The sequence below is a fragment of the Ananas comosus genome, linkage group 1 (assembly GCF_001540865.1).
Source record: "Ananas comosus cultivar F153 linkage group 1, ASM154086v1, whole genome shotgun sequence".
Classification (NCBI taxonomy): Eukaryota; Viridiplantae; Streptophyta; class Magnoliopsida; order Poales; family Bromeliaceae; genus Ananas; species Ananas comosus.
The window spans coordinates 21,880,588-21,906,932 of NC_033621.1; the positions used below are offsets into that span (position 1 = coordinate 21,880,588).

The 26,345-nt window shown below is 36.7% G+C and overlaps 3 protein-coding genes across 3 annotated transcripts; all 3 read right to left on the reverse strand.

The window, feature by feature from the left end:
* LOC109711067 (SCY1-like protein 2) lies at positions 748 to 11,775 on the reverse strand. Its single transcript, XM_020233967.1, has 14 exons — positions 11,007 to 11,775; positions 9,709 to 9,813; positions 8,983 to 9,093; positions 8,688 to 8,870; positions 6,839 to 6,965; positions 6,458 to 6,519; positions 6,256 to 6,342; positions 5,662 to 5,748; positions 5,391 to 5,504; positions 4,462 to 4,590; positions 3,903 to 3,965; positions 3,500 to 3,661; positions 2,917 to 3,035; positions 748 to 2,273 (listed from the first exon to the last, which is right to left on the reverse strand). Exons 1-14 carry the CDS (start codon positions 11,496 to 11,498, stop codon positions 1,373 to 1,375), a joined length of 2,742 nt encoding a protein of 913 aa, XP_020089556.1. The 5' UTR covers positions 11,499 to 11,775; the 3' UTR covers positions 748 to 1,372.
* LOC109718691 (ketol-acid reductoisomerase, chloroplastic-like) lies at positions 12,768 to 18,126 on the reverse strand. The gene is made up of 10 exons (XM_020245058.1): positions 17,729 to 18,126; positions 17,307 to 17,399; positions 16,184 to 16,249; positions 15,514 to 15,654; positions 15,001 to 15,228; positions 14,487 to 14,604; positions 14,273 to 14,412; positions 13,843 to 14,010; positions 13,591 to 13,746; positions 12,768 to 13,372 (listed from the first exon to the last, which is right to left on the reverse strand). Exons 1-10 carry the CDS (start codon positions 18,062 to 18,064, stop codon positions 13,007 to 13,009), a joined length of 1,812 nt encoding a protein of 603 aa, XP_020100647.1. The 5' UTR covers positions 18,065 to 18,126; the 3' UTR covers positions 12,768 to 13,006.
* On the reverse strand, positions 21,665 to 26,127 carry LOC109720587 (GDSL esterase/lipase At1g28570-like). The gene is made up of 5 exons (XM_020247819.1): positions 25,684 to 26,127; positions 23,367 to 23,594; positions 22,538 to 22,686; positions 22,187 to 22,463; positions 21,665 to 22,086 (listed from the first exon to the last, which is right to left on the reverse strand). The coding sequence occupies exons 1-5, from the start codon at positions 26,057 to 26,059 to the stop codon at positions 21,851 to 21,853; spliced, it is 1,266 nt and encodes a 421-aa protein (XP_020103408.1). The 5' UTR covers positions 26,060 to 26,127; the 3' UTR covers positions 21,665 to 21,850.

Genomic DNA, 26,345 nt, shown 5'->3' on the forward strand with positions numbered 1-26,345 from the left:
GCAATTATATTATTGGTTATAATTAAGCTACCAACATTGAAAACAACATAGAGTATACTTTGTTAATGAGGTGGACAAGGTCTAGAAAATAATTTTTCCTCGAGGTTTGAGAGCAATGAAAACTCTACTGAAGAAGCATTTAGGAGATCAAGCTCGCAAAATAATTTTTCTTTTTTTTTGTTTTCATATCTTTTTTTTTTATTTTTAAGGAAGTAGAATCTTCTTGTTGATTAGTTCTTCAATTGCAAACATTATTTGATTAATTAGTTTAAGTCAAACTCTGTACATATAAACCTCCCTTAATTCAACTTGAATAGAAAAAGTATTTAGAATGCAGCAGTTCTATTATTATTTGATGTAATTTTCATTCATTCTTGTTAGGGAAATATGTGAGTGCTAGCATATAAATTGGATTCAGAAAACACTATGGTAGATGAACGTAGCAGATTAAAATCAGTGATTAGCTACTTATTAGAATTCACAATGCCCTTTAATGCCAATTCTCTCTCTCTCTCTCTCTCTCTCTCTCTCTCTCTCTCAACATGTGAGGTTTCTGCGTCCCTGCAAACATTTAGGCGTGGTTTGATACTGTAGTGGTCAAAAACACATGCTTTCGTATTTTGAACTAATTTTTTTTCTCCTCCGATATCATAAAACTACAAGAATTATTCCAATAAAGAAGCAAACAATTTCCAGCCGAATTTTATTTTATAATATTAAAGAAGAAAAAATTAAAAACACATTCGATTAAAGATTCTAAAGCATAAAATCGGATGCTTTTTGAAAGCGCAATCCCCAATTAGGCCTTAATCAAGGACAAGACAGTCTTTTTCCACCTTAACAAAGTTGTGATACTACCTACCAAAGTACCAAGGAATAAATCACAAGGCATAAAGGCAACAAGCTTTACATAACTAGTAAAACTAACTATGAGCTTAATATTAATCCTGTTTTATAGGGATGCATCAACCATGAGAAGCTTCCACTTCTCTCTGAAGTGTCAAACACAAGCAATTTCTCTTCTACTCAGGAACCATTTCTGTTCTTGTTTTGATCTGTGCATGCAACATCAAGATCTACAGAGCGATAAACTAAAAACCCTCACTAAATACAAACCTTTACCCAAAAACCAAATGAAGAAAGGTTCATACTACATAGTGCTCTACACAAACCTTATTCTCTCTAACCTCTCAAAAGATCCCAAAGAATATATATTACCTTGTTGAATCGACGTGTATATTAATTTGCGATTGGGGATTTTGTTACAGCACCCTCTGGGGCAAAAATTTCCCAGCATCCCCAGCTGATGGTTTTGAAATTGAGGGTGCACCCACCGTATAAGAAAAGAACAGGTGGACTGAAAAGTGCCTTTTCATTGCAGCAAATCTAAAATAGGTGGCTGCTCTGATGATGCTTTGGATTGAGAAGCCCGCGATAGTCTTGACATCCCAGATTGACCTTGGATTCTACTGCGCGGCTTCGCGACAGCTGAATGGGGAGGTGGGGCAAGTCTAGGAGTGGGTTGGGTGCTGTTCTTCGAGGAAAATATGGATCCGAGGTCTGATGTTGTTTTTCCATGACTGGAACTATTAGAATTGGCGGACACCATGCCCGTTGAAGATAAATTCGAATTTCCAAGGGCTAAACCTGAATTCCCGTAATTTGAGGGCCGTAGAAGATTTGAGCCTGGGCCGCTAAAATTTTCTTGTTTCGATAGGCTGGTGAGACCAAAAGTGCCACTCATTGTGGATAATGAATTTGCGGTGCTTTGATGATTTGGCTTAACCCCAAACCCAAAATTAGTAGATGGATTGTTTGTCTTAGGTGGCCAGTTGGCGAAAGGATCCAAATCATTGAATGCACTATTGCTTGAAGAGTTCTGCTCCTCATTGGCATTTAATCGCATATGTACGTTGCCGGGAGCACTTGCAGGGGGCCACTCGATGTCTACAGCAGCACACGTAGTGGAAGCTGCTTGGCTGGGAGTGGATGAAAGAGACTGAAACGACGGAGTTGCAACTGAGGTGGGCTGTGGAACTGCTACTAATGACTGATTGGTCTGCGTTGTGGAGTTAAGAGGGAGTGAAGGGGTGGCACTTTTCTTTGTAGTCGGGCCCCAGTCTTCGTCCCATGATGGGCCCGACCTTGTCGATGGATTCTGGGTCGGTCTTTTGGCTGGTTCGGAATGAAGCCCGTTGGTTAACGGAGGTGATACTCGGACTTCAGGGGTTCCGGTTTCAGTTACTGTCACTCCTCGCTTTTCTTCAATCTTTCTGCAAGAAGAGAAAATGCTGAATATGAGATACTTATAAGTTATAACACACCATATTGTAACAGCTTAGAGTAATTGCTTGTCTCACATTGCATTTTACAAGTTACTGAGTTTGAATAGCATAGGGCTTATCCACCATTTTCTTTCCAAAAACAAAACAAAGATTTACATTTTTGGCTCATTAATAATCACAAGACCAGACATTGGAGAGTGTTGCATATTCACCGTTCTCTAAAGTTTATAAGGTTTTAGGACTCTTTGCGTGTCGGAACAACATATCAAGTAATATGCTATTCGGTATCAGGATTTTTCTATTTGTGATTAGAAGTTAGGAGTGAGATAAATATCAAAATGGAAAAGCATATTCAACTTTCAAGTTATTTTTTCAGAATAAGATAAATCATCTCGTCAGTGAAATATACTGTCCTACCAAATTATACATGTCCAGACCTTTCAAGGAGCAAAATCAAACTCCTATGTTCTAATTACACAAGAAAATCTTCATGCCGAATAACTTATCATCGGATAACTTGTTCTGCAATCCAAACAAAGCCTTAGAGAAGTCATATCAGTTCATATAAGCCAGAATGTGTGTATCAAAGAAAAGAAATTAAAAAAGGATTACATTGGTACACTTGCAATACCTTAGGATATCCTTGACGAAGAGCATATACTTGGCAAATTGCTGTACATTCAACTGCTGAGCGGTAAGAAGTGGGAAGATAATGGGAAGTACATGCTCTGCGGCAAATTCTACGCCATACTATTAGACATTCAGAAAGAAAACTCAGTAACAGTCCAAGTATGTTAAATAGAAAATGAAAAGTCAAGTCAAATAAGTTCAAATGGATAACTCAGTGAAAAGTTTCAAAAGCGTAAGCAGATTTAGGCTTTAAAATATGTATCTATGCAAAATCATCTAACTAAGGTACAAAGCACAAACCTTGTAAAATTTTAAATTTTGATACAAAACCCTCGATGTATAGTTTCTGAAAAACTACCTTTACATTAAGTTGGGGAATCATCCAATCCACAAGGAAAAGGTGGTTACTTATTAGAAAAAGCTTGTACCGAGGGGCTTTTGGGGACTTAAAGGTAATATAGATGAGCAAATTAAGTTTTTGAAAAGCATGCATGGAAACTCAGCTATTGCAGGCATACAATTGTCAATGGGTACTTTTGCTGGGGTATATATGTATATATTTCATAAGTGTTTGCAGTAGTTACCTGTTTAAAGATTGAATTTGCAACTCCCAAAGTACACATAAGAGTAGGGGCAGAGCGGTCTACAGCAGTACAGCGCTGAAGCGTCTGCAAGATGTCTGATATTGCCTGCTTATCGAGTGAAGGAACAAGATCTCCTAAGCAACGGAGGGCATTCACTCTCACCTAGTTTTTGCACAGAAACAAAAGAACGGCTAAATTATTCTACCACATAATTAATCTGACTAACTAGAAGACATAAACATAAATGACTCAAAAAATCATTTTTATGCAGAGCACTAAATAATGGATTAATGTTATAAAATAGGCACATCTCTTCAAGAAAATCAGTGCAGGATCAGCTTTGCAACATTTTGAAAATTATACATAAAAATCATCACAGAGACTTAGTAAGACTTCCACATACCGCAGCAACAGTAGTCTTTAGAGCCAAGCCATGAACCCGGGGCAAGATGGCCTGCTTCACCAGCTACAAGAATGAAACTTAAGCACATTAATAATTTTCCTGGTCTACAAAGCATATAAAACCTGAGGTTCTAAGGATCGCATAGACAATCAGATAACGTATTGCATGGAATTTCCGTGATCCAAGGTGAAATTCTTCACCTACAAAGCATTTAAAAGCTCACGTTATAAGGATCATAGAGACAATCAGTTAACGTATTGGATGGAATTTCCATAATCCAAGACGAAATTCTTCTTGTAAGAGGAATGACTAAATTATTTGCAACAGCAGCGTATGCAATTCTACTGACAAACTGGACCTCAAAATAGATATCCAAGCAAAAGAGTAGATCAAATATCAGTATCACCACAAACAGATGTCCTTGTAGTTCAGAGTAACAGAGTACATGAAACAATTTACAGGAGCAAACAAGGTTGTATTTTACTTCCAAACGCGTTTCATATGATTATATTCTCAGTAACCTAGTTGTTGATTGATACACATTCGCGTGTCAAGTTACCTGCATTTCGAGCTGTCTTGCAAGGGGAACTGTTCTTCGGAGAACCTCCTCTTGTATACGAGGATCTGTGTCATCATAAGCCCGAACAAGCATTGGTAGAACATGGGATATCAAGTGCTCTTGAGTAGCCTACAAGAAAGGAAAATAAATAAATGCAAAAAAAGACACTCATGCCTGCTTAACAAAACCGAATTATCAATTTATCTTTTTACACAGCAACAGATGGAATAAACATATGTATAAAAAAAGTAACATAATTATCCTCAATACAGTATTTTATCTGGTTAAACTAAGCAGATAACATATAACTAACCCACATTATCAAAAAATGCATTGGTAAATAATCAACAGCAGTGAAAAAAAACTCCTCCATTCTACATGACACCTATGAGGTAATAGTTGATCTTACATGGCTATCCCAAAAGTTATGCCATGCCAAATCTGTTCTGTATCAGCTAATGTGATCACTAAGAAAAATAAGCCCCTTACTATACAGTTTTCATGTATGTTATGTCATATGCGGATGCTCTATTCCTTTGCATGAATTGCCGGTTGTATGAATATACCTTTCTCAATTTCCTTTTATTCAAAATCAACATCTCATAACAAGAAAAAAGTCAGCTAAACTTAAAAACATGACGTTCTAGCTCATAAATTTAAAAACAAGACCTTATTGTAGTTAAACATACACAAACCAGCTCAAAAAGAAGCCCAACTCCGAACTTTTCACACAGGATGAATAATTTCACTACCTTCTATAAACATACTAAAAAAAACACAAGACAAAAGATAAACACTTGAAGGGTGGAGGCAGGCAATTTATCCTATGATACTCATTACTCTAATAGACAATTGATTTAAGTATCATATCTAGCAAAAATTAGAAAGGCACAATTCTTGGAAGTATGGAAAAGGAAAACTTCAATTACCTTGTGAATAATCAGATCGGCATGCTTTACAAGAAGAAGAAGTGTTTCACCAGAAGCTGATGTTAAGACTGGAACAAGTGCAGGCAATGTTGAAAGCTCAAAGTCACTTTTATCCTAAAAGAGTAAAGATAACAGTAAGTTCATTAGCACAACATACAACATGAGGTTTCGGCAAACTGTTAAACCACACTATATTTGTAGTTCTCAGAAAAACAAGAAATAGGCAAATTTTTCAGGAAAATAAATAGCTAGCATGTCAAAAGAAAAATACCTGGGATTCTGCTATTGTCAGAACCATGGGCAAAATCATTGGTTGCATCACAGTATTTCGAAGCTCAGCACAAAGAGGTGGCAGAACCTGGGTGCAATAGAGCAAATAAACAATTAATTAGGCAAACATAACACTTGGGATTAAGAAATTATCTAAAGACAATGGAGTGATGAAACTATTCGTTACAGGGGAACATGACGAGAAGAAAGTAGCTTTTCGAGAAAAACAAGAAAAATGCAATCATCGAAAGTTGAAAGAATTTTTCAATAACACATTTCAACACTTAGGTAGGAAAAGACACATCTATGATCAATTAAGAACATCCAGTAAAAATTTAGTAAGCAGCGTTCGGAAAGGACCACATACATGCAATACTCAGTTGCACTATCAGAAGATTTAGAACTTGGACCAAGTAGAAAAATTTACAGATAGAGAAAATTCCAACCAAATGACAATAAAGGGAGATGGATAAGCAAGACTTCTTCACTATAAGGATATCCTAACCCTTAAACTCACAATGAAAGCAGTACAAGATAATGCATGGAAAGCTATATAGCAGAAAACACTTTCACATAAAAACAAAAGAATTCAGACCTTATACCGCAAGACACGTGCATCAAAATCTTTCCACATGTCTGATAGAGCCTTTAAAAACTCAGTCTTCTGCATATTGTCCCTCTCCTACAAAAAAAGGTAAATGATCAATTAGCAATCTAAGTTTAGCCATTGCCATATCATTTTCATTATTGGAACTCCAGTTACAAGAATTTGAAAATAATGAGGTAAACAATCATACAAGCAAATGGTCCAGAAAACGAAGAGCCCGCAACCTAGTATCATCTCGGAAGAAGGAAGAACCTGAAAGAAGAATTGAACATTCTTGAGAAACCAGCAGTTCAATGATTACCAGATCAAAAGTTAACAGCTAAACATCAAACCCCAGCTATTCGCTTGGAACCTGATATTATATGAATTATAGATACTGAATTGCATAACTCTCTGGTTTTAAAACCACACTGAAATCTCAAAATTCCAATTTTAAAAAAGAAAAGTAACACAATTGATGATGAACACACATGTTTTTACTACACAACAAAATACCCATTTACATGGAAGGGGCAACAAAAACTTCCCCTAACTGATTTATTAAAAAGAACTATTCTAAGTTATGATTTACCTGTGAAGTCCAAAGCACTCAGCCTGGATGCCTCGTCCATGGAAAGCATCCGTTGCAAATCCATAATCAACTCAGCAGGAATATTTGAAAAAGCTTCACTTGTGAAGTACATCAAGGTGTTTGTATACTGTAAAAGAAAAAAAAACTAAAGAGTATAAATTATGGAAGAAGAACAGAGAATATCTATACTCTGCAGGTTCCTGCATATAGTACTCCTTTAAACACATATAAGCTTTCCTTCTAATTTAACATTAAGCAATATCTAACAACGATAATTTACTAAAATAGCATATCATGTCAATTCAAAGGTCAGATAGAACCAAGGATTGCCCACGGTGCCACAAGACATGCCAATGTCAGCAAGCTCCCCGGTGCCAGTGGCACGCCACTGATACATTGGCACACATTGGTACAGAATTTTTATTAAATTTTCAGAAAATAATAGCTTTTCAAATTGTTTTAATATCTCTAGTAGCTATAAAAATGGCTCAACTATTATATCTCACACAATTTAGTAAGAATAGAGTCATAAAAACTGTAATAACTAAAAAATATTTTATATATATTGAAAGTGCATGCATGAAAACAACAAAAGTCATAATTGGATAAAAATTTATAGAAAAACACTACTATAAGCAAACTCACTACATCTAAAAAGATAAAAAAAAAAAAAAAAAAAATTGGAGATCTTTTTTGTACCTTTCTTCACTAAAAGATGATCTCATATGCAATTGAACTCACTAATTGAAACAAATGTTAATAGATCTACAAGATTTACATATTTCAAATATGGAAAAACCTTTGTAAAACTTTTCACCTCAAAAATACCTTTAAAAACTAAAAAAAAAAATTGTCGGTACGGTGTCCGCACACGCCCGTACCACACCGACACAGCCTTGGCAAGGGTACAGCACAGGCAGTATGGGGCGGCACAAGCAATCCTTGGATAGAACCACGACTAAACATCATACGCAAAACTGATTCTCCAGAAATTAAGAACTCCAAAAATATGAGTAGAATCATGAGAAGTTAAGAATACTATCATTTATCTTTAAATTTGAGGGTGAAAATCAATGGAAGGTTTCAAAGCATTGCTTTTAAGTTTTCATTCAACAGGGATCCTTAAGTTCCAATTTTGAAAGTAAAGGTTTTGGCAACAAGTCGAGAGGCCTCCTACATTTGCAATGGACTGGAACAACTAAAAAGTAACTAAATCACCTTTAATAAAATGCAATTTGTAACTAGACTACATTCATTACCAAAATAGCTCTTTTCAATGTTGTCGTTTATCAAAGAGGTCACAAAAGAACAAAAGAAATTCCAATCAAAGTTGGCCCTATATGTTTATTTTGTCTGGTTTAAATCAAGATTATATTATTATGCCCCCCTTTAAATAAATTTAAACCAAAACCAACACATTCTTGTTTTGGTTCCTAGTTTAGGATAGGTGCAGCTCAAAACCAAAACAGCCGAAACTTCAACCGTGCTATCAATCCATTTCAAACTATCAACTTAGTAAACTAATTCAATTTAGTAGTGCCAAAAGATGCGAGCAATTCACCTAGAGGGGCATAGGACATCAACGCCACCATCCAAATTGACAAAGACACAAATCCTAAACAAGAAAAGAAGATGAACTTTCCATTTCCACAATTCAGTGCACCTAGTAAATCCTTATTAATACCCCAAAGAGACGGTAAAAACAAACTAGAGAAGACGAATATTATAACAAAACAAAAATGTTCAGGCAGACTTTAACAGTCGGAAGTAATAATATCAAGATACCAATAATATATATATATATATATATAGAAAATGATTAAGAAAGAAAAGCAATAAAAGAACATACCATTTTAACATTGTTATGACAGTCTAGCAGAGGTTTGCGAGTGATCAGATGGTATGCAAGACATCCTAAACTGAACACATCACTTGATTGACTGGCTGTAGGAGAAGCACTACGCACCAATTCTGGGGCAGTATAATTCAGAGATGGCTGAAGTGGCAAGATAGAATCCTCAACATCATACTCCTATGTGAATAAATCTCTTTCCCGTTAGCAATTTTTACACAGGAGAGAACACACAACATAGTACGGAGTGAAGTGCTAATATACTATGCTTTGACAACACTTGACCACTAACCGAATAATGAAATTGCTGAGCTGATGTCAAACCACCTGAGGTTTGGTCAGTAGAGATTGCAAAACTAAACCCACCAAGTTTCCAAGCTCCACTTGAAGTAATGAAGACGGTCTGCAACAGTAAATTTCAGATACTAAGAAAAGCTTGTAAATTAAAGAAACAATGCTTTTTCTAGAGCAACTGTAGCAAAAACATCTAGTTGTGAAATATCTCCAAGCATTAACAAAGCAATGCATGTTAAACGACCACTCCAATAAGAAGGGAGTTTCTACTTTAAAATGGAGCAGATTATTATTAAGCAACAAAGAAAAAGATTTAAAGGTCACCACATGTTGCAGAAGCAAAAATGTGAGGCTAATACTAGTGTATAAAGAGAGGTTAGTAACAAGAAATACCACTCTGATGAGCAAATCCATTTGTAGCAGCTTGAACTGACTAAGATCTAGTCAAATTCAACTTCAATCTGGATCAAAACTGCAGAAGGTATAATCATGCAGCAGTAACAATTTTCACACAGATTTCTTTAGTGGATTTTCTTGTTACTACAGATAGAAACAGAATTTCGACAAATTTCCTGACTTGTGCAACAAAAGTCTATAGTCAGCAACAGCTTACCATAGGTGCTAAAGCAAAACTTCAAGTTCGGTCAAGCATGTTAGAGGTAATGAAGCAAACACAGTAAAGATCTTAAGTTGCAAGAATTAGAAACAATGGAATAAAATAGACCTCGGGAGATAGAGCTCGATGAACAAGACGAGCATTATTGTGAAGAAAATCCAAAGTTTCCGCAACTTGAAGCAACCCATGTTTAACCTCCAACAGCCCCATTTCCTGTCCAAAAAATAAAGTACAAAAATATATAATTAAAAAAAAAAAAAACATGCATAGATGTTACCACTTTAACAGTATCATGGACCATGAAGACCCCCAGAAGCACTAAAATTGTGCCATATAAATAAGTTTATGGGAAATAGCTCAGCATCAAATTGACTATCTATCCCTTCAGCATCAAATTGACTATCTATCCAAACACAGCCCAATTAGTATTCATAAGAAAAGAAACAAAGAGCAAAAAGAAGCATTTCAGAAGACATGCATTTCAAGCAAAAACAGGTGTTACAAGGACTCCCAACCGCAAGGCCCGGCCTAAAGAGCAAACATATATAAAACATGTAGGTGTTTCATTACCTCCAAATAATATAAAGTGCCCAAAGAGAAAACATGGTTCATTAATCACCATATATAAAAGGCATTCTTACATCCAGCATTAAGACAGATGCCAACTCATACCGACTTGTTCTTTGCATTATTCATTCACTCGCATCAAAACTGCTTATGGCGAGTATAATGCGCCCGAATCACAGTCTAGTCACTGGATTTCTCTCTACTCTCTACTCCATCAAATTAAACATATCCTTCTCCTTTCATTGCTTAAAAAACCTATAAATAAAATGTGTCCATTCAATTCAGTTCCCCCGGGTGCTTGATCTCCCGCCCACCTTTTGAATCAGAAATGCAGTTATGGACATTTCATTAAATCAAAACCTTATAAATCCTACCTGATTAATCCAATCATATAATCTCGAATAATCAATGGGATTCAGATACTAGCCCTATCCCCAGCAATCACAACATTGATTGCTACTGAGATAGAATTAACCCCCAGATCAGAAAAAAGAGCAAGTAGTTTTAGAGAAGAAGAGGATCAAGCATAACAAGGATCCGAATTCATCAAATCCCTTCCGCCGCTACAGGACCTCCCACCCTTCGAATGAGAAATGCAGCTATCCACACATTCCACAAATCAGAACTTTCTCGATCTACCTTGAGTAATCCAATCATGCAATCTCTCATAAGTAATAATCATGGATCTCACCTCCCTCACCCTATCGGAACATAGGTCGCTACCTCGATCGAATCGCCAATTCCAAATCCAGATCCCCTGATCTAGACGCAGAGAGGGAGTAGATTTACGGAAGGAAGGAGAAGGAGAAGGAGAAGGAGAAGGAGGGGGCGGAGCGTACCATGGACTTGAGCTCCTTGGGGGGGTTGGGGACGTTGTCGAGGGAGCCGAGGGCGTTGGCGACGGAGGCGAAGAGGGGCTCGGTGGCCATGGCCATGGCGTTCTTGGACTCGTCGAGGGCCTGGACGACGTGGAGGACGCCGGGGTGGCGGATGCGGACGAGGCGGGCGGCGTCGGCGCGGGCGAGGTCGAGGAAGGCGTCCTCGGCGGCCTTGGAGAGGCCGGCGCGGGCGCGGGCGTCGGCGAGGGCGCGCTTGTCGAGGACCCAGACGGTGACGAGCGGGTAGGGCGCGGAGGGGGCGGAGGCGCGGGGCCGCGCCGCGTAGAGCCGCCACGCGAGCCCCGGCCCCCCGGACCCCACCTGCTCCAGGAGCTCGTAGTCCTGCAGCGGCCGCGGCCCCGTCACCTCCTGCACCGTCGTCGTCACCGTCTTCTCGATCACCGCCGCCGTCTTCGCCAGCGCCTGCGTCAGGCTCTTCATGTTCAGCGACATCGCTCCACACCACCGGCGACGACGACGACGACGACGACGACGACGACCTACTGCTAGGGTTAGGGTTAGGGTTTGGGGAGTAAGAGGGAGGAGAGGGAAGAGGAGGAGGAGGAGGAGGAAGAGGAGGAGGAGGACGCCACCGACACGGGGGGATCGAGAGAGGGAGGGACGTGTTTTTGTCGACTCCGCTGTCAACGCGGGCCTCGTTTTCTCCCTCTCTCTACTTTCTCTCTCTTCTCTCTCTCTCTAGGAAATGGGTGGTGGGAGAGGTGGGGCGTTGGATGCTTAATTGTGAAGGACACGAGGCTGGTCCGTTTGATCGACTAATCATAATCATTATTATTATTATATTTTATTTATAAAATATTATATATATATATATATTATTTATTTATTTATTTATTAAATCTAATGATCATCATTGTTACAACTGAGTCCATTGAAAGTACATGAATCCTGTGTTACATTATGATTATTTTCTAACTTTTAAATTAATATTGTTTTTATAATAAAATTACTAAATTTTAAAGTGATCATTACCATTCCAATCCCATAATTTTTAATCAAAAAATTGAGAAATTAAAAACCATCTAACTTTTTTATAATTTCGAAAGTATGGTAACTCTACATTTATTACTAATCGTTTTTTACATATTTAATTTGACCAAATTTGAAAGGAAAAAAATATTAATTTTACTTCTTTGTTTAAATTAGTTGTTTGATTTATTTATACATAAGACTCGATAAAAAAAAATTTAAACAAACTTTTATTACTCTGAGCATATAATTTAGCAAATTTGTATTTTATCATCCTATAATAGAAAAATATATACTTAATTATTTTATTATTTTTTTTACTGAAAGGACTTACTATTAAAGACGGCGGTAGCAAAATAATATTTTTAGTAAAGAATGATTATAATATAATATTTTAATATTAATAATCTAATATTTTATAAAAATTATCATCTATTATTTTATTTAGTAGTATTTTTCACTTTAAAAACAAAAATTGAAACGATTGGGTAGTTTGATGTTACTTTTGAATCATAGAACTGCCGAGTGAAAATGTGCTAAACTACAAAAGGACAAATTGAAGTTCACCAAAAATTTTATTTGATTCAATGGAACGTGTATTGCTTTAATTTACTAATTTTAATATTAATTAGAACCAAAAAATTAAAATCGGTTGGTAATATAATAAATGTTTTGATTTTGATGAAGTATTTAAATGAAATTAGCAAAATATTCTTTTGAAAAAGTTTAAAATATTGTCAAACTAATATAAGCACCAGCTTTATTCTAATCAAAATGCGTTAGTTCAAACACAACAACTCATAAAGTCATTACATACTCAAATCCCTCCATTTTAAAGAGGGGAAAAAAAAAAAAAGCCTCACAAGTCACAACAAATTGAGCAGCACAAAGCCTTAAGATTAGAACAATCGAAAAAGTACTACTAATACTGAATATTTAATGGGGTTCAATCAAAATTAAGATTTGATATCTTAATTGCCAGTTTGACGCAGCTCGGGGCGCACGAAGTCCGCATCGGGAGGCACCGAGATGTCGACGGTAGGACGCAATTCGGCGCAAACTTCGATCGCGCCGTGCACGGGGTCTGACAAGAAGTTGCTGATGAGGTCTTGATTGATAGGGCATTCCTTGTCGACGGCCACGAAGGCTTGCTGGGTGAGGATGTAGTCGAAACGCGGGGCCCACTTCCGCGACCCCAGGCGGGCCGTGGTGGAGCAGTTGACCATGAAGGACACCCCGCGCGCGTGCATGAAGGGGTTGAGGGAGTCCACCGACTCGATCACGCTCTCGTTGATGATCTCGGAGTAGGAGTGGCCCTTCTTTCTTAAAACTTCAATCTGGAACAAGATAGTCACAGAAGAATCACGAAATCGACGGTTTCGATATATACTTTAGACCACTTCCATTCTGCAAAAACATGACATTGTTTTTCTTTCTTTCTTTTTCTCCGATTTTATCTCTTTATGGTCATGCAGTGGAAGGGCCATTTTGTTTTAAAGGTTGAATTTGTACAGTAAAAAAGAAACTATGAGACTCTGAAAGGTAAAACTTATACCTGAGCCATCATTAGGGCCACATAAACCCCGGCAGTAAAGGGATGCAACGGGCCCAAGTCGCTTTCCGGGCGGACCGCACGAACCCGCTCACCGACTTTCCACATTCGGGTCTGGTCAATCTTACCCATCGGGAAAGCCGGGAGCCCTTCCTTTTCCTGAAAACCACAAAGAGAGAGAGAGAGTGAGACTAGAACATAAATTGTGGAGTCACATAAACAAAACAAAATATTGTGGAGAATTAGAAGCTTTACATAAAATCGACGACCAGCCAACACGACGCTGCGGATTTCACTACAACTCGTGACATCTTCGTAGCACTCGTACAATATATCCATGCAAGGATAATAAGATGCACTATAACCAGCGTTGAATTCCTTCTTCCCTTCCTCCGTCAAAGAGTTATACACAGCAAGCATCCCCTGAAATCGATACCGCACAAACTTCAGTGAATTCACTTCATGTAATTTTAAGGGCTGATTATGAATTTAGTCCTTGAAGTTCGATTCTGATTTCAATGGACATCCTCAGACTCAGTGCTAATAATTTAGCCCTTGATGTTTGTTCGACATGGCAATTGAAGTCCTTCGGTTCACACAAACTTCAGGAGTAAATTCGAAAAAAATCAGAACTCTTAAGAATGTAATATAAAGCATATATTCATAAGCCTCATGACTCGCTTACCTTTGTCGATATTGTTTTTGATATGATCCCTGTGATACATTCCACAGTGTTTTTGTAAGCTAGATCTTCGCTCATGCCGTTCTCGGTATACCTTCTGAAGAGGGCCTCCACAATTCCATGCACAGCACCAAGTAAAATGCCTGAATGAAAAGAGAGAAGTCAGAAACCTTTCCAACTTATGCAGACGACTGATAAACAGGCTATAAAATTTCACCTCTTTCCCCAAAAATGTCGCTCTTATACTCCTGTTCAAGGGTAGTAGCGAAAGTGAATGGAGATCCAAGAGCAACCGACCATCCTAAAGCAACGTCAGTGGCCCGGCCATCAACATCCTGTTGACACAAAACAAAACGATTAATACTAAAACCATAGAAAAATCTCTGTAAGGGGCTTTTATATATATCCCTACTAAAACATCAGTTAACATCTGTAATTATGTAGAAACCGAACTTTCAAATATATACCCCTCTAAAGTACATCTTCTTATGTAAACAATCTTATGGGAGCCAAGTTGGTTTTGTACAAGAAAAAGTCTTTTAAACAGGTACATTTTTTCTAAGATTATGATACACATGTAAAGAAAATTATTTTTTAAAAGAGCATCAACAAAGTTAGGATTTGTTATAAACATGCAAACAATAATTTGGAGGTGTATATGTGTGAAAATATATCTTTGAAAGCAAAACTTTTACAGAGAAGTTGAATCTTCAATAGCTTCAAGCAGATACCTGGTGGACAGCGAAGCTGGAATTGATTCCAGCGCCATTGATCTCTTTACCCTGAACATACAGCCTTCTAACTGAAGGGCCCATTCCCTTGGGGCACACAGCAATCACGCTGATGTTTTTAGGGAAATCGAGACCAAAGGACTGCAAATGCCCTAGAAGAAATCCATGAGACAAACCAAGGATGCTGTTTGGTTTCATGTGAGAGAGTATTTTCTCATAGTTGTCCGCCTACAGTGAGCATTGAAATCATGAAAAGTTAAAACTTTAGTAACTTATTGCTGGCTAAAAGAACTAAAACAGAATTCAGGATTCAGGAAGCCAAAAATCACTAACAAAAGCAAATACTAGATAAGAAAAACAGTAAGCATTTTATGGAACTCGATATTTTCATCAAAAGATCTGTTTTCTTCAAGGACGGCAATTAGCTTGTTTTAACCAGTGGATGCTTCAGAGAAGGGGCAGAGAACTTCATATTAACAAATACAAAAGATAGTTTCCAACAGAGTAGCCAACCTGTGCAGCATCAGATATCAACAGCAATAAAAGATCACTGCTTGAAACAGTCTCCCACATGTCACCCAAAGTTCCATTTTCTTCAGTGAATCCAGCAGCACGTGCTTCCTCAAAAGAACGAGAACCTTTCCTAAGGCCAATCTGCCAATATTCACATCAGAAAATGAGAGTCAGAGCACTTAAAAAATGAAAAACAAAGGACATGCCTTTTAAGAACGAAAGCAGAAAATAAAGCACTTAGAAAATATTCAGAAATATCAAAGAAAGAAAACTTATTTATCGCTCTTCTAAAAGATTCGGAAATAGAAGATAAAAGTTACTGTGCAAACTTATTTATTGTTTGTAAAAATCCTTTAACAAAGTTCATGCCAACATACTTGGGCCTTCTACTATAAGTACTTTTGAAAGATATGGTCAAAATGTCATACTTTGTACTTGGGCTTTCAGGTGTCAGAGCTCCCATCTCTGCCTAGACATTTTAAGAGCTTTTGCAGTAGTAAGTCAAAATTACCACGTTCCAATATAAGACAGTAAGTCACTAACTTGGAGTCACTTTTAGTCACTTTTATTCTAAGAACTTGTAAGATGATTTTCATATAACGACAACAAATTCTTACTTCCTAAGTTTGCAAACAATTCCTAATGCATTGAATGCAGGAAGAAACCTGACCTTCACCACAATGTCAGAGTTTGCCACAGCAAGTGAATCCCTCAAATTTTGTGCTTGGGCAGGACCCTACAAAAGCATGTAAAAATAAATTTAGCTCTCAACTACTAGCCAGGGGTAAAACCAAAATAGCATAAGCATTACTTATTCACCCAGAAAAAATTCTATGCTGATTCAAAATTTTTAACTATTGAGAAGAAACATTAAATACAGAGGATACTACCAAAGTTCAATAACTAGGACGAAAAAAAGGAGTTATTTTCAGTTCCATCTCAAGAATTGAAAAGGGGATGCATGCAACACTAAGCTAGGAATACACAAAGAGTCCATAATGGAAAGAAACTGGATGTATCAGAACCAATCAAACAGTAATGCATATCATACAGTACGATGTGGTGTGTAACTTACAAACCTTACTTTTTCTTTCCTTCTAGATAGCTCACATTACAAACAGGTCTGATAACCTTCCTCGGATGAAAATCTTTCTCTTTCACTAAAATAAAAGACAGTTGACGGTTTCTGCATTAGTTCTCTCTTAGAGGGTGCTGGGTTCCATAGAAAATATCCGAAAACTCTGTTGTTTGGTTCCTCGGAAAAGTGTGAAAAAAAGTTTTGCAAGGAAAAAGTTTCCTATAGAAAACTTCATTTTCAGTTTTTCGCTTGTTTGGTTCCCAAAAAAAACTAGCATCTTAGTGTTTTTGTCTTCTGAATTTTTTTCTAGGAAATCGAAAACACTAGTTTTCCATAAAATTTACGAAAATAACTTTCCAAAAAACTATTTCTTTTTAGAACCAAACAGACGAAAAGTCAAAAAAGAAGTTTTCCATAAAAAACCTCTTTTCATGAAAAGAAAATTTTTCACACTTTTCCCAGGAACCAAACAGTGCCTTAGTCCTCACTTCCAACTGTCCAATGTTACACAGCTAGTTAAAAAGAAGGTTGCATCATCTAAAGAGGGAATTATAAGCTGCATCGAACTGAGTGATAAGCTGCATTGAATTGAGTGAGCACATGCTTCGAGAGCTAATCAAGCACTTATTAGATTATACCAACTAACATTTTCAATACATAATAAAATGATGATTAAAACCAAAAAAGAATAATTTGAAAAGGACTAATCAATCACCTGTGATCCCCATCCTATCACACCAATCTGTTTGATCCCCTTGAATGCGTCGGGCAACAAGTGGAACAGATCCCTCCCACCTCTTACAATATACTGTTTATAGAAAATAAAAGAAAAAAAAATTATAACATTCAGAAAAAAAAGAAAAAAAAAAGAAGAAGCTTTTGCATGTATATCTTCCTCAAATGCATGTATTTATGCATACATATCCTTCAAAAGCTTACTTCAGGAGTAATCCTACCGAATATTCAGCATTCTTGCTACTATAGTACTATGACACTACTTTAACTGCTAAAAAAAAGGGACATTTGTGAAAATTTTAGCTATAAAAGTAGAAATACACGTACATTGAGAGGTATACATGCAAAACAATCCCAAAAATTGACCAAAAAATGGGGGGAAAAGGGGGATTAGAGGGACACCTCCTCATGGCCCGCAAGGGTGATCTTCTCCTTCTTAAACACCGAGGTCTCGAAGTCCAGGGTGGGAAAGGGCTTGGCAATGGAGGGAGCCGACACCATCGTCGCCCCGAGTGCTCCGCCGCCGCATCCCCGCCGCTCTCCGGCGATCCCCGGAGACGCATCGGCGGGGAACCGGGAGAGGAGGCAGGGAAGGATTCGGAAGTAGGAGGAGGAGGAGGAGGAGAAGCCCAAGGGCAGGGTTATGGTTAGGGTTTTGGGAGCTGGGGGTTTTAGGGTTTTGCAGTGGGAGGAGGAGGAGGGGGCGAGCGCGAGGGAGGAGGATGCGGCGGCCGCCATTTTTGAGTAGAATGAAGGGTGGCGACGAAGAAGGGATCAGAGCCCGTGGAGTTAAAACGTGCGCACCTGACTCGTAGATTTTATGAGAGGGTAGCTTTTTTACATGATGGCCCCTATTACTAAGTAAAATTGTCTACATAGCACTGTAAAATCAATATTTATGCCTTGCAAATCCATATTTTCATAAGAAAAAACTTTAAATACTATTTATGTGGTTTCGTACTTCATTATTTTTAGTATTTTATGGTTTAAAGTATATCACTGTTGTACCTTGTGATTTTTTTTTCTTTTTGTTATTTTTCTACTAATTTTTTCGTTAAAATAGTGATAAAGTTAAAATTAAACGGTACTAAAGTGAATATTCTATAAACTATATATATACCTGGCAAACGAGCAGGTTGGGTAACCCGTGGGTGGGTTATTGTCCCCGTGGGTTACTTGGGCATGAGTAAAATTTATCCGCAAATTTTTGAGTAGCCAACATCTTTATCCATGCCTGCCCGCGGGTGGGCAGGTGGATATGCGGGTTACCCATAATTTTTTTTTTAAATTTTTTGCTCTTATATTTTTTAAATACAAAACACATATATATATATAAATTTTAAAAGCATAATATAACTTATTATTTAAAATATCATAATATACAATAAAAATATTTAAAATCTTAAAGCAAAAATATTTCATAATATAAAAAATACACAATAAAAAATTAGGATTAGAATTTTTAGGATGGATGAATAAAAAAATATATATTAATTAAAAAAATATATTTTGTAATTAAAAAATATATGTGCGGGTACCCGTGGATACCCGCGGGTTATCCAAAATGTCCACGACTTAATGGGTACCCACCCGTTTTATTCGTAATTTTTTAAGTTGGAAAAGTTGGTACCCATACCAGCAAATTTGCGGGTAACCCGCGAGCACCCGCGGGTTTGGGTCGAGATTGGCAGGTCTAACTATATAGGTGGGGCATCTGAAGTTTTTTGTATATGATTTAATGAAAAATTAACGAAGGGACTGACGAAAAGAAAAAATAAAACCATAGGATACTAAATTAATACACTTTAAATTATAGGATATTAAAGTAAGAAAGTGCGAAACCATAAGACTGGTACTTGAAGTTTACCTTTTTCATAATTTGGCCAGTTTGCAGGGGTAGGTATGTAAATATGCGTTGTGAGAAAATTGGTTAAGCATCACCTGGTCACTAACAATTATAAATAATTACCAACTATTTCTAAAGTAAGTGGCAAAAGATTTGGTGGTTGTTACCCGAGATCCAAAATTTGAATCCTAGTTAATTCACATTTTTAGCTAAATTTATTTTTAAATTAAATAAAACGAAGCGGATAGCGTGCTATCTATCTTTAAAAAAATAATTATAAATAGTTCTACTCTAGACGTGAGCTTCCATATATTTAAAAGGGTTATTTGCATACACGTTCCTACAAACATAGTGAATTGCAGAAATATTCCTGCAAAACGAAAACTCCATAAGTTATTCCTGCAAAAGTCTAAAGTTATGCAGATATGTCCCTACCGTTAAGGACTGTTAGAAAATTTTCGTTAACCACGGCTAAAGTACTTAACCATGGTTAATTATAACGTAAATTTACGATTCTACCCTTCTTCTTCTTCCTCCCCTTCTTCTTCCCTTTTCTTCGTCGCCGGCGAGGGCGGCGGCGGCAGCGACGGCGGCGATGGCGAACCCTCTCTCTTTCTTTTACTCCTTCTTTCTCTCCCTCTTCCATTTTCTCCCTTCTTCTTCCTCTCCCTCTTCCTCTTCCCTCTTCTTCATCGCCGGCGAGGGAGAAGATGCGATGGCGGCGGCAAACCCTCTCCCTCTCCCTCTTCTTCTTCCTCTTCCTCTTTCTTTTCCTCTTCCTCTTCCTCTTCCCTCTTCTTTGTCGCCGGCGAGGGAGGAGATGCGGCGGTGGCATACGGCGACGAACCCTTTCCCTCTTCATCTTTCTCTTCCCTCTTCCTCTCCCTCTTCCTCTCCTTCTTCCTCTTTCTTTTTTTCTTCCTCACATTCTTTCTCTTCCCTCTTCTTCGTCGCCGGCGATCGAGCTCGACCCGCGCCGTCGCTGCCACCCGCTCCGGTGGCCCGAAGAGGATGAGGAAGAGAAAGAGAAGGGGAAGATGCTTTCGGAGGGATATATTTATGAGGGCAAAATGGTCATTTCACATGAAAACTGTTAAAAAATAAACAGTTCTCTAACAGATGTTAATCAGAGGGACATATCTGCATAAATTAGGACTTTTGTAGGAACAACTTATGGAGTTTCTGTTTTGCAGGGATATTTCCGCAATTCACTATGTTTGCAGGGACGTGTATGCAAATAATCCTATTTAAAAATACTAGGTCATTAGTTAAGTTGGTGGTTAATTAAATAGTATGATCTAATCGGTGGAAATGCTCAAAGGGATAGATTTAACGGCGAAACTTATAAGCACTGAATGTTTCGGACGGACCCTCTATTGTATTCATATAAACTTTAAATTCTATATATTACACATATATCCTTTTAAATTTTAGAATATTATAAATATTCTTATGAACTTTATATTTTAGTTAAAATAGTTGTTTTGCATTTATCCTAATTATCATTTTTAGTAAGTCTCCAATTATAAATATATTATGAAAGACACCAAAATAGATTATACCACCTTAATCTAGTTACAAGAAGTTGGGCATCACTGTTCATCTCAATAAAAACAAAATAGTTATCATACTAAAATATAATAAAATTTAACTAATTTAAAAATGAATTTAAAAGATTTAAAATTATAAATATCCCAATTTTGGAGGAATATATAAGCCTTTATTTGAGACAAAAGAAAATCTTTGTACTAGGGAAATCTAATTACTAAGGTAATAACAAATATTGCGACTGCAGTTTTCAAGTAGGTGAAATCAAACACATTATTTATAAGGGTTAATTTTATATAGATTCCTACAAAAATAGTAAATAGTAAATATATTTCTATAAAACTTAAGTTATCAGATTTATTTCGTCGAAAATTTTCTAATTTACAAATATATTCTTCCAAAAATTCTAATTCGTTCATATATGTTCCCACCGTTCGATTCGCCGTTAATTTTTTAATGATGGGTGCATAAAATTACTATTTTGTCTTTACAAATTTGTCCAAATAAAAAACTATTTTTTCTCTCTCTCCTCATGTTCGCCGCGGCGTGAGCGACCTACCTCATTTTTGCCACGACCATGGGCTTCGCCTTTGACGTCGCCGCCGATGTAGATCTCGCCGTTGCCATGAATAAGAGAGGAGGCTAGGGGTCATAATAAAAAGAAAAGGATAAAAAAGATGAAGAAACTCAATATTACAATACAAATTTATATATATATATATATATATATATATATATATATATATATATATATATATATATATATATATATATATGTGAGGTAAAAATATCATTTTAATTTTTAGCTAACTATGATTATTTTTTTTTTCACTCATGTTTATCAAAATTTTGACGATAAAAGAATATATTTACAGACAGAAAATTTTTGAAAGTATAAATCTGTAAATTTAAGTTTTGTAAGAATATATTTGCTATTTGAGATCTTTACAAGAAGAAATTAACCATATACAATTATCCGTATTTATAACTATAGCAGTTTCAATTACATGTAATCAAGCAAAAATCTATAACTTTTTACAGTCTACCAAACAAACTCCTGGTACTTACAGCAGAAAAGAAAGATACAACAACCCTGACACTGTTGTGGAGGATATGGCTGGTGATCTTAATTACATACTGAAAGATGAGCATGTTTCTGCTACAGAAGGGACGGCATACAGCCCTTCTAACACGCCACGAGCGACGATCTCCGAAGCCGCCTCCGTCAAGTGGATTCCATCCCAAGAGACATATTGCGACGGGTCGTCGCAGACCTTCGACCCCTTGTCACCACAGTTCACTAAGGGTGAGTAGTTATAGGGGCCTTTGCCACCGCCACAGCACGCCGTTAACGGGGTCTTGAATCCTGTAGTCATGTTCGAGCTTAGTTAGCGTCTGTTTGGCCCCACTAGAGAGTCACTATAACGTGGTTTGCTCAATGTTGATATATGAGGATAATGGCGTACCAAACTTTTTCGGAAAATTGAAGATTTCGGTGGCGGCTCCGTAGTAGTCTGCGTAGATAATGGCGACCTCAGGGTGGAGCTCCCGTAGCCGATCCAACTCCTCCTGGAGTCGGAGGTTGTGGCGCGTCGACAACTCGTTTAGAAACTTGAGACAACCGGTTCGCGGCTCGTAATCTTCATTCCTCTCGCTCTTGAACAGCGTCAGCAAATTTGGCAGGCATCCTAATGGAAAGACTCCAGGAACTATCAGTGTCCTTGCGCCGAGCCGTATCAGATCCTGTCGAAAATGATTCAACTTCACAATAATATATTTTCACTTTTTAAAAAAAAAAAAAAAAAGTATTGTATTACCTTGATTCCCATGCTGATTGTACTAGTAACATTAGGAATGGCAGAATATACATCAGTGACATTTTTTGCTAGGAATAAGAAGTATTGGTAGTCATTTACTCCAAACTCTCCTACCAGGAAAAGAGAGTTGCTCATCATGTCCCTGTACCCTGTGGAGCAAACAACTATTAAACCACCAAGCACTTTTGTATTAAGTTTAATCCATTTACTCCCAACAAATTTATTTTACAAATTAAGATTCTATTAATTTCACCTATGTCTATGCATCCCACTTTTGTATCTCACTTTTTAATTTGGATTAATTGTATACAGCTTCATGTAAATATATCGAATAGCAATATACCTGCAAAGTTTAACTTTTTAATTATATTTAGTCTCGTAAAAATCCTAATATTTTTAAATATATCCCTATTGTTAGGATATGTTAAGAAAATATACTTAATCCTGATTATTGACTTTTTTATCCCTCTTATATATTATTTGTGATGGTAAAAAAGAAAAATATTATCATTGAAATTTTTTGGGATGACATTTCTGTATAATTCTAACAGTTGGGGCTTTTGACAGGGCATATTTGTAATGATAAAAAATAATTTCACTTATCTTCTATTAAAAAATAAATAATACTCTAACGATGATAAACCAGATGGATAAATATGAATATTATTGAACTTTTGTAGGAATAAATATAAAAAGTTAAACTTTATAGAAATATATTTGTCATTCTCCACAGACTTTGCTCCGGAATCATTTGAAGCAGACTCTGCTCCGGAGATAACTAACGTGGCAGAACTGCGCACCTAACATATTCCGGCTCTCTGCTACTAACCTGGTTCAGGAGTGAGGGAATGTTGGAGATCCTGGAACAGCTGCAGTTGGGCCGCAAGCGAAAGCCCGGTCCACGAGAGATTCTTGAGCCCGAGCTCTCGGAAGAAGGCGGCGTCCATCGCCGCCGACCAGCCCACCGCGAAGCACGCCCCCCGCCGCCAGACCTCTGCCGCCGCAGTGCTCAGCTCCGCCAGGTACGGCGGCAGCAGCGGTAACCCCACCGCCTCCGCTGCACCACATCCGACTTCAAATCTTAGAACTCAAATTAATAAATATTTTTTTTGAGAGATAGATAGCACGTTACTCGCTTCGTTTATTTTATTTAGAAATAAACTTAGCTGGAAATGTAAATCAACTAGGATTCGAATTTGGGACCTCGGGTACCAACCGCCAAGCCCTTTACCACTTACTCTAGGGACGGTCGGTCAAATTAATAAATATGGTGCAAAAATATAAAGGTTGCTATAATTATCAGGAGCACATACCTTGTTTTTCAAGTATATTTACTAGATGCTTGACTTTTTAATCTTTGAATTAAAATTTATAGGATCGGAATGATAATAGTACTCCTTAAGATTGAGTGGTTTTTCTAGAACAATAATATTAATCCAAATGTCAAAAATGATCAAAGTGGTTGATCCCTCCAACTATATATACCTTTTACATTAGCCGTAGGGGCAGAATGGTCAAATTGAATGTGAGTTTGAAAGGATTGTTAAAAATTTAAAATAACCTCCCAAAGAAGCAGGGAGATTCAAATAATTGAAATTTAGAATATATTTGTTTGCATGTATATGTGAGAATTAGATGGAAATCTAATATTTGCAATAGTTGCATATATTTGTTCGAAGTCGAATTGAAATTAATTTTCAATTTTATTTACAAAAAATAAGTAAAACTATAAAATCTGATAAAATTATGATAATTTTGGTAAAATTTTTAATTTATTTAACTTAAATTAATTTTAGAATATATCTTTTTGTGGGAATAAATTTATACAGACGAAATAGTCATTTCACGTTCTCATAGTAAAAAAAAACTAATGGTGAAAATATGAACGTATAACAATTTTTGAAGAATTATATTTGCCAATTATAAAATTTTTGGAGTAATAAATTTGGTTGTAAATATTTATCAGCTATTCGGCGTACCCACACTAAAGAACTTTTTGGACGAGGAGGTGCAGTATTTAATTACATCTTTTTTTTTTGGGGCAATTTCACCACTACCCCTCTTAAATATCTAAATATCGTAAGTACCCCTATAAAATTGAAAATATCATATATACCCCTTCAAATGTAAAAAATTATCACAAATACCTTTTTTTCTAACAGACGTTATGATTAGGTTATAAAATGACTAATTTACCCTCGGTTGGGGTGTTCTTTTGACAGCAACTAATAAAGAAATAATTTCATAAATACCCTTCAAATTTTAAAAATAATATTTTTAGTACTAATTATTGGTAGATAAAATATGTGGAAACATCATCTAACCGCACATCTCTTAATCCAATGGACACAAATCTACAACCACTAATAACTTGATACTTTTAAAAATATAGGAGCTCAATTAATAATATATATATATTATTCAAAGCTAGGGCCATGCCAAAGTGGACTAATGGGTGAGCGGGTCTTCATACAATGTTATTTTTTTGTTGACAATAAATGTGCAATTAAAAAACTGTTGCTTGATTGGGTCATATGAAAAATACTAATATCAAAAAAAATTTATATCAAAACATTTTTTGTATGACTTATGTGAGTTACTTAAATAAAATTCAAAAAAATTAAATCTTGAAATTAATATTGAATATTACAATGGAATATTGCATTACAACTATATATAATTTACATGCGAAAAATTATAACAAGATTTAATTATTACACTTAATAGACTATAGATATTTAATTGTAAAATTTTAAAAAGAATGTTGAATTATTATGTGATTGAAAGGTTAAGAATTGATCTTGATCATGTAATTAATCTTAAATTATTACACTTAGTTAAATTAGTAATTAATAAGGGTAAAATGGGTATTTACAGAATATTAGATGACTTTTTAACGGAATGTTAATCTTAAGGGTATTTGTGAATATTTTTGTTTTATAGAGGGGTATTGCTGATATTTTGTAATTTATAGGGGCATTTATGAAATTCCTATCTCTTAGAAGGGTATTGATGAAATTATTCCTTTTTTTTTGGGTGCACAGGTACAATTTTAAATTTCAAAATGGCCTATTAGATAATTTTTATCTACTAATTCAAAGAAGTAACGCATGAATGCATGTTGCATATATATGTATAGGGCTGACCTAGGAAGTCGACGACAAGGCGGCCGTCGGAGGCTCGGCCGGTGGGTCGGCGGAAGAAGGTCTCGCCATAGGGGGGGCGGCCGATGGGGCTCGACGGGTAGATGGCCCTGACGAAGTTGCCCGTGTCGGTGTACGAGTCGCCGAACGCGTAGAGCGCCGCAAAGCACGAATCGCGCTGCAGGCTAGGATAACCGGTGCAATAGCAAGGCAGAAGGATGGCGATGACGATTGCGAAGACGAGCCTGCAGTCGAGGCGGCGTCGGGAGCCGCCAACGGCGGAGAAGATGGTCATAGGAATTAAGAGATCAGGCTGGAAAATGGAGGTTGTGGTGCCCTGCACGTTACGTTTGTTTGGTACGTACGTAGCAGTTCTCATTACTCTTGAGGATATATGGTTAATTATATAGGATTATGCATTGCACCTAGCACTATGGAGGAATCAAAAAACAAATGGCATGAAAAGTCAAATCCCCGTGGACATATAATCTAATCAATTGCTAATTAATTGTTCGTTCAGAACTCGATAGCATGCATTTTGTATATGATAAATGATGTCGAAAAATTATAAAATTTAATTTTTAGTTATTTTTAATAGTGTAAACTAAGTTTAACCGAGCCGATCGTCGATTTGGACGTCGCATTAATTATTGAAAACAATATGG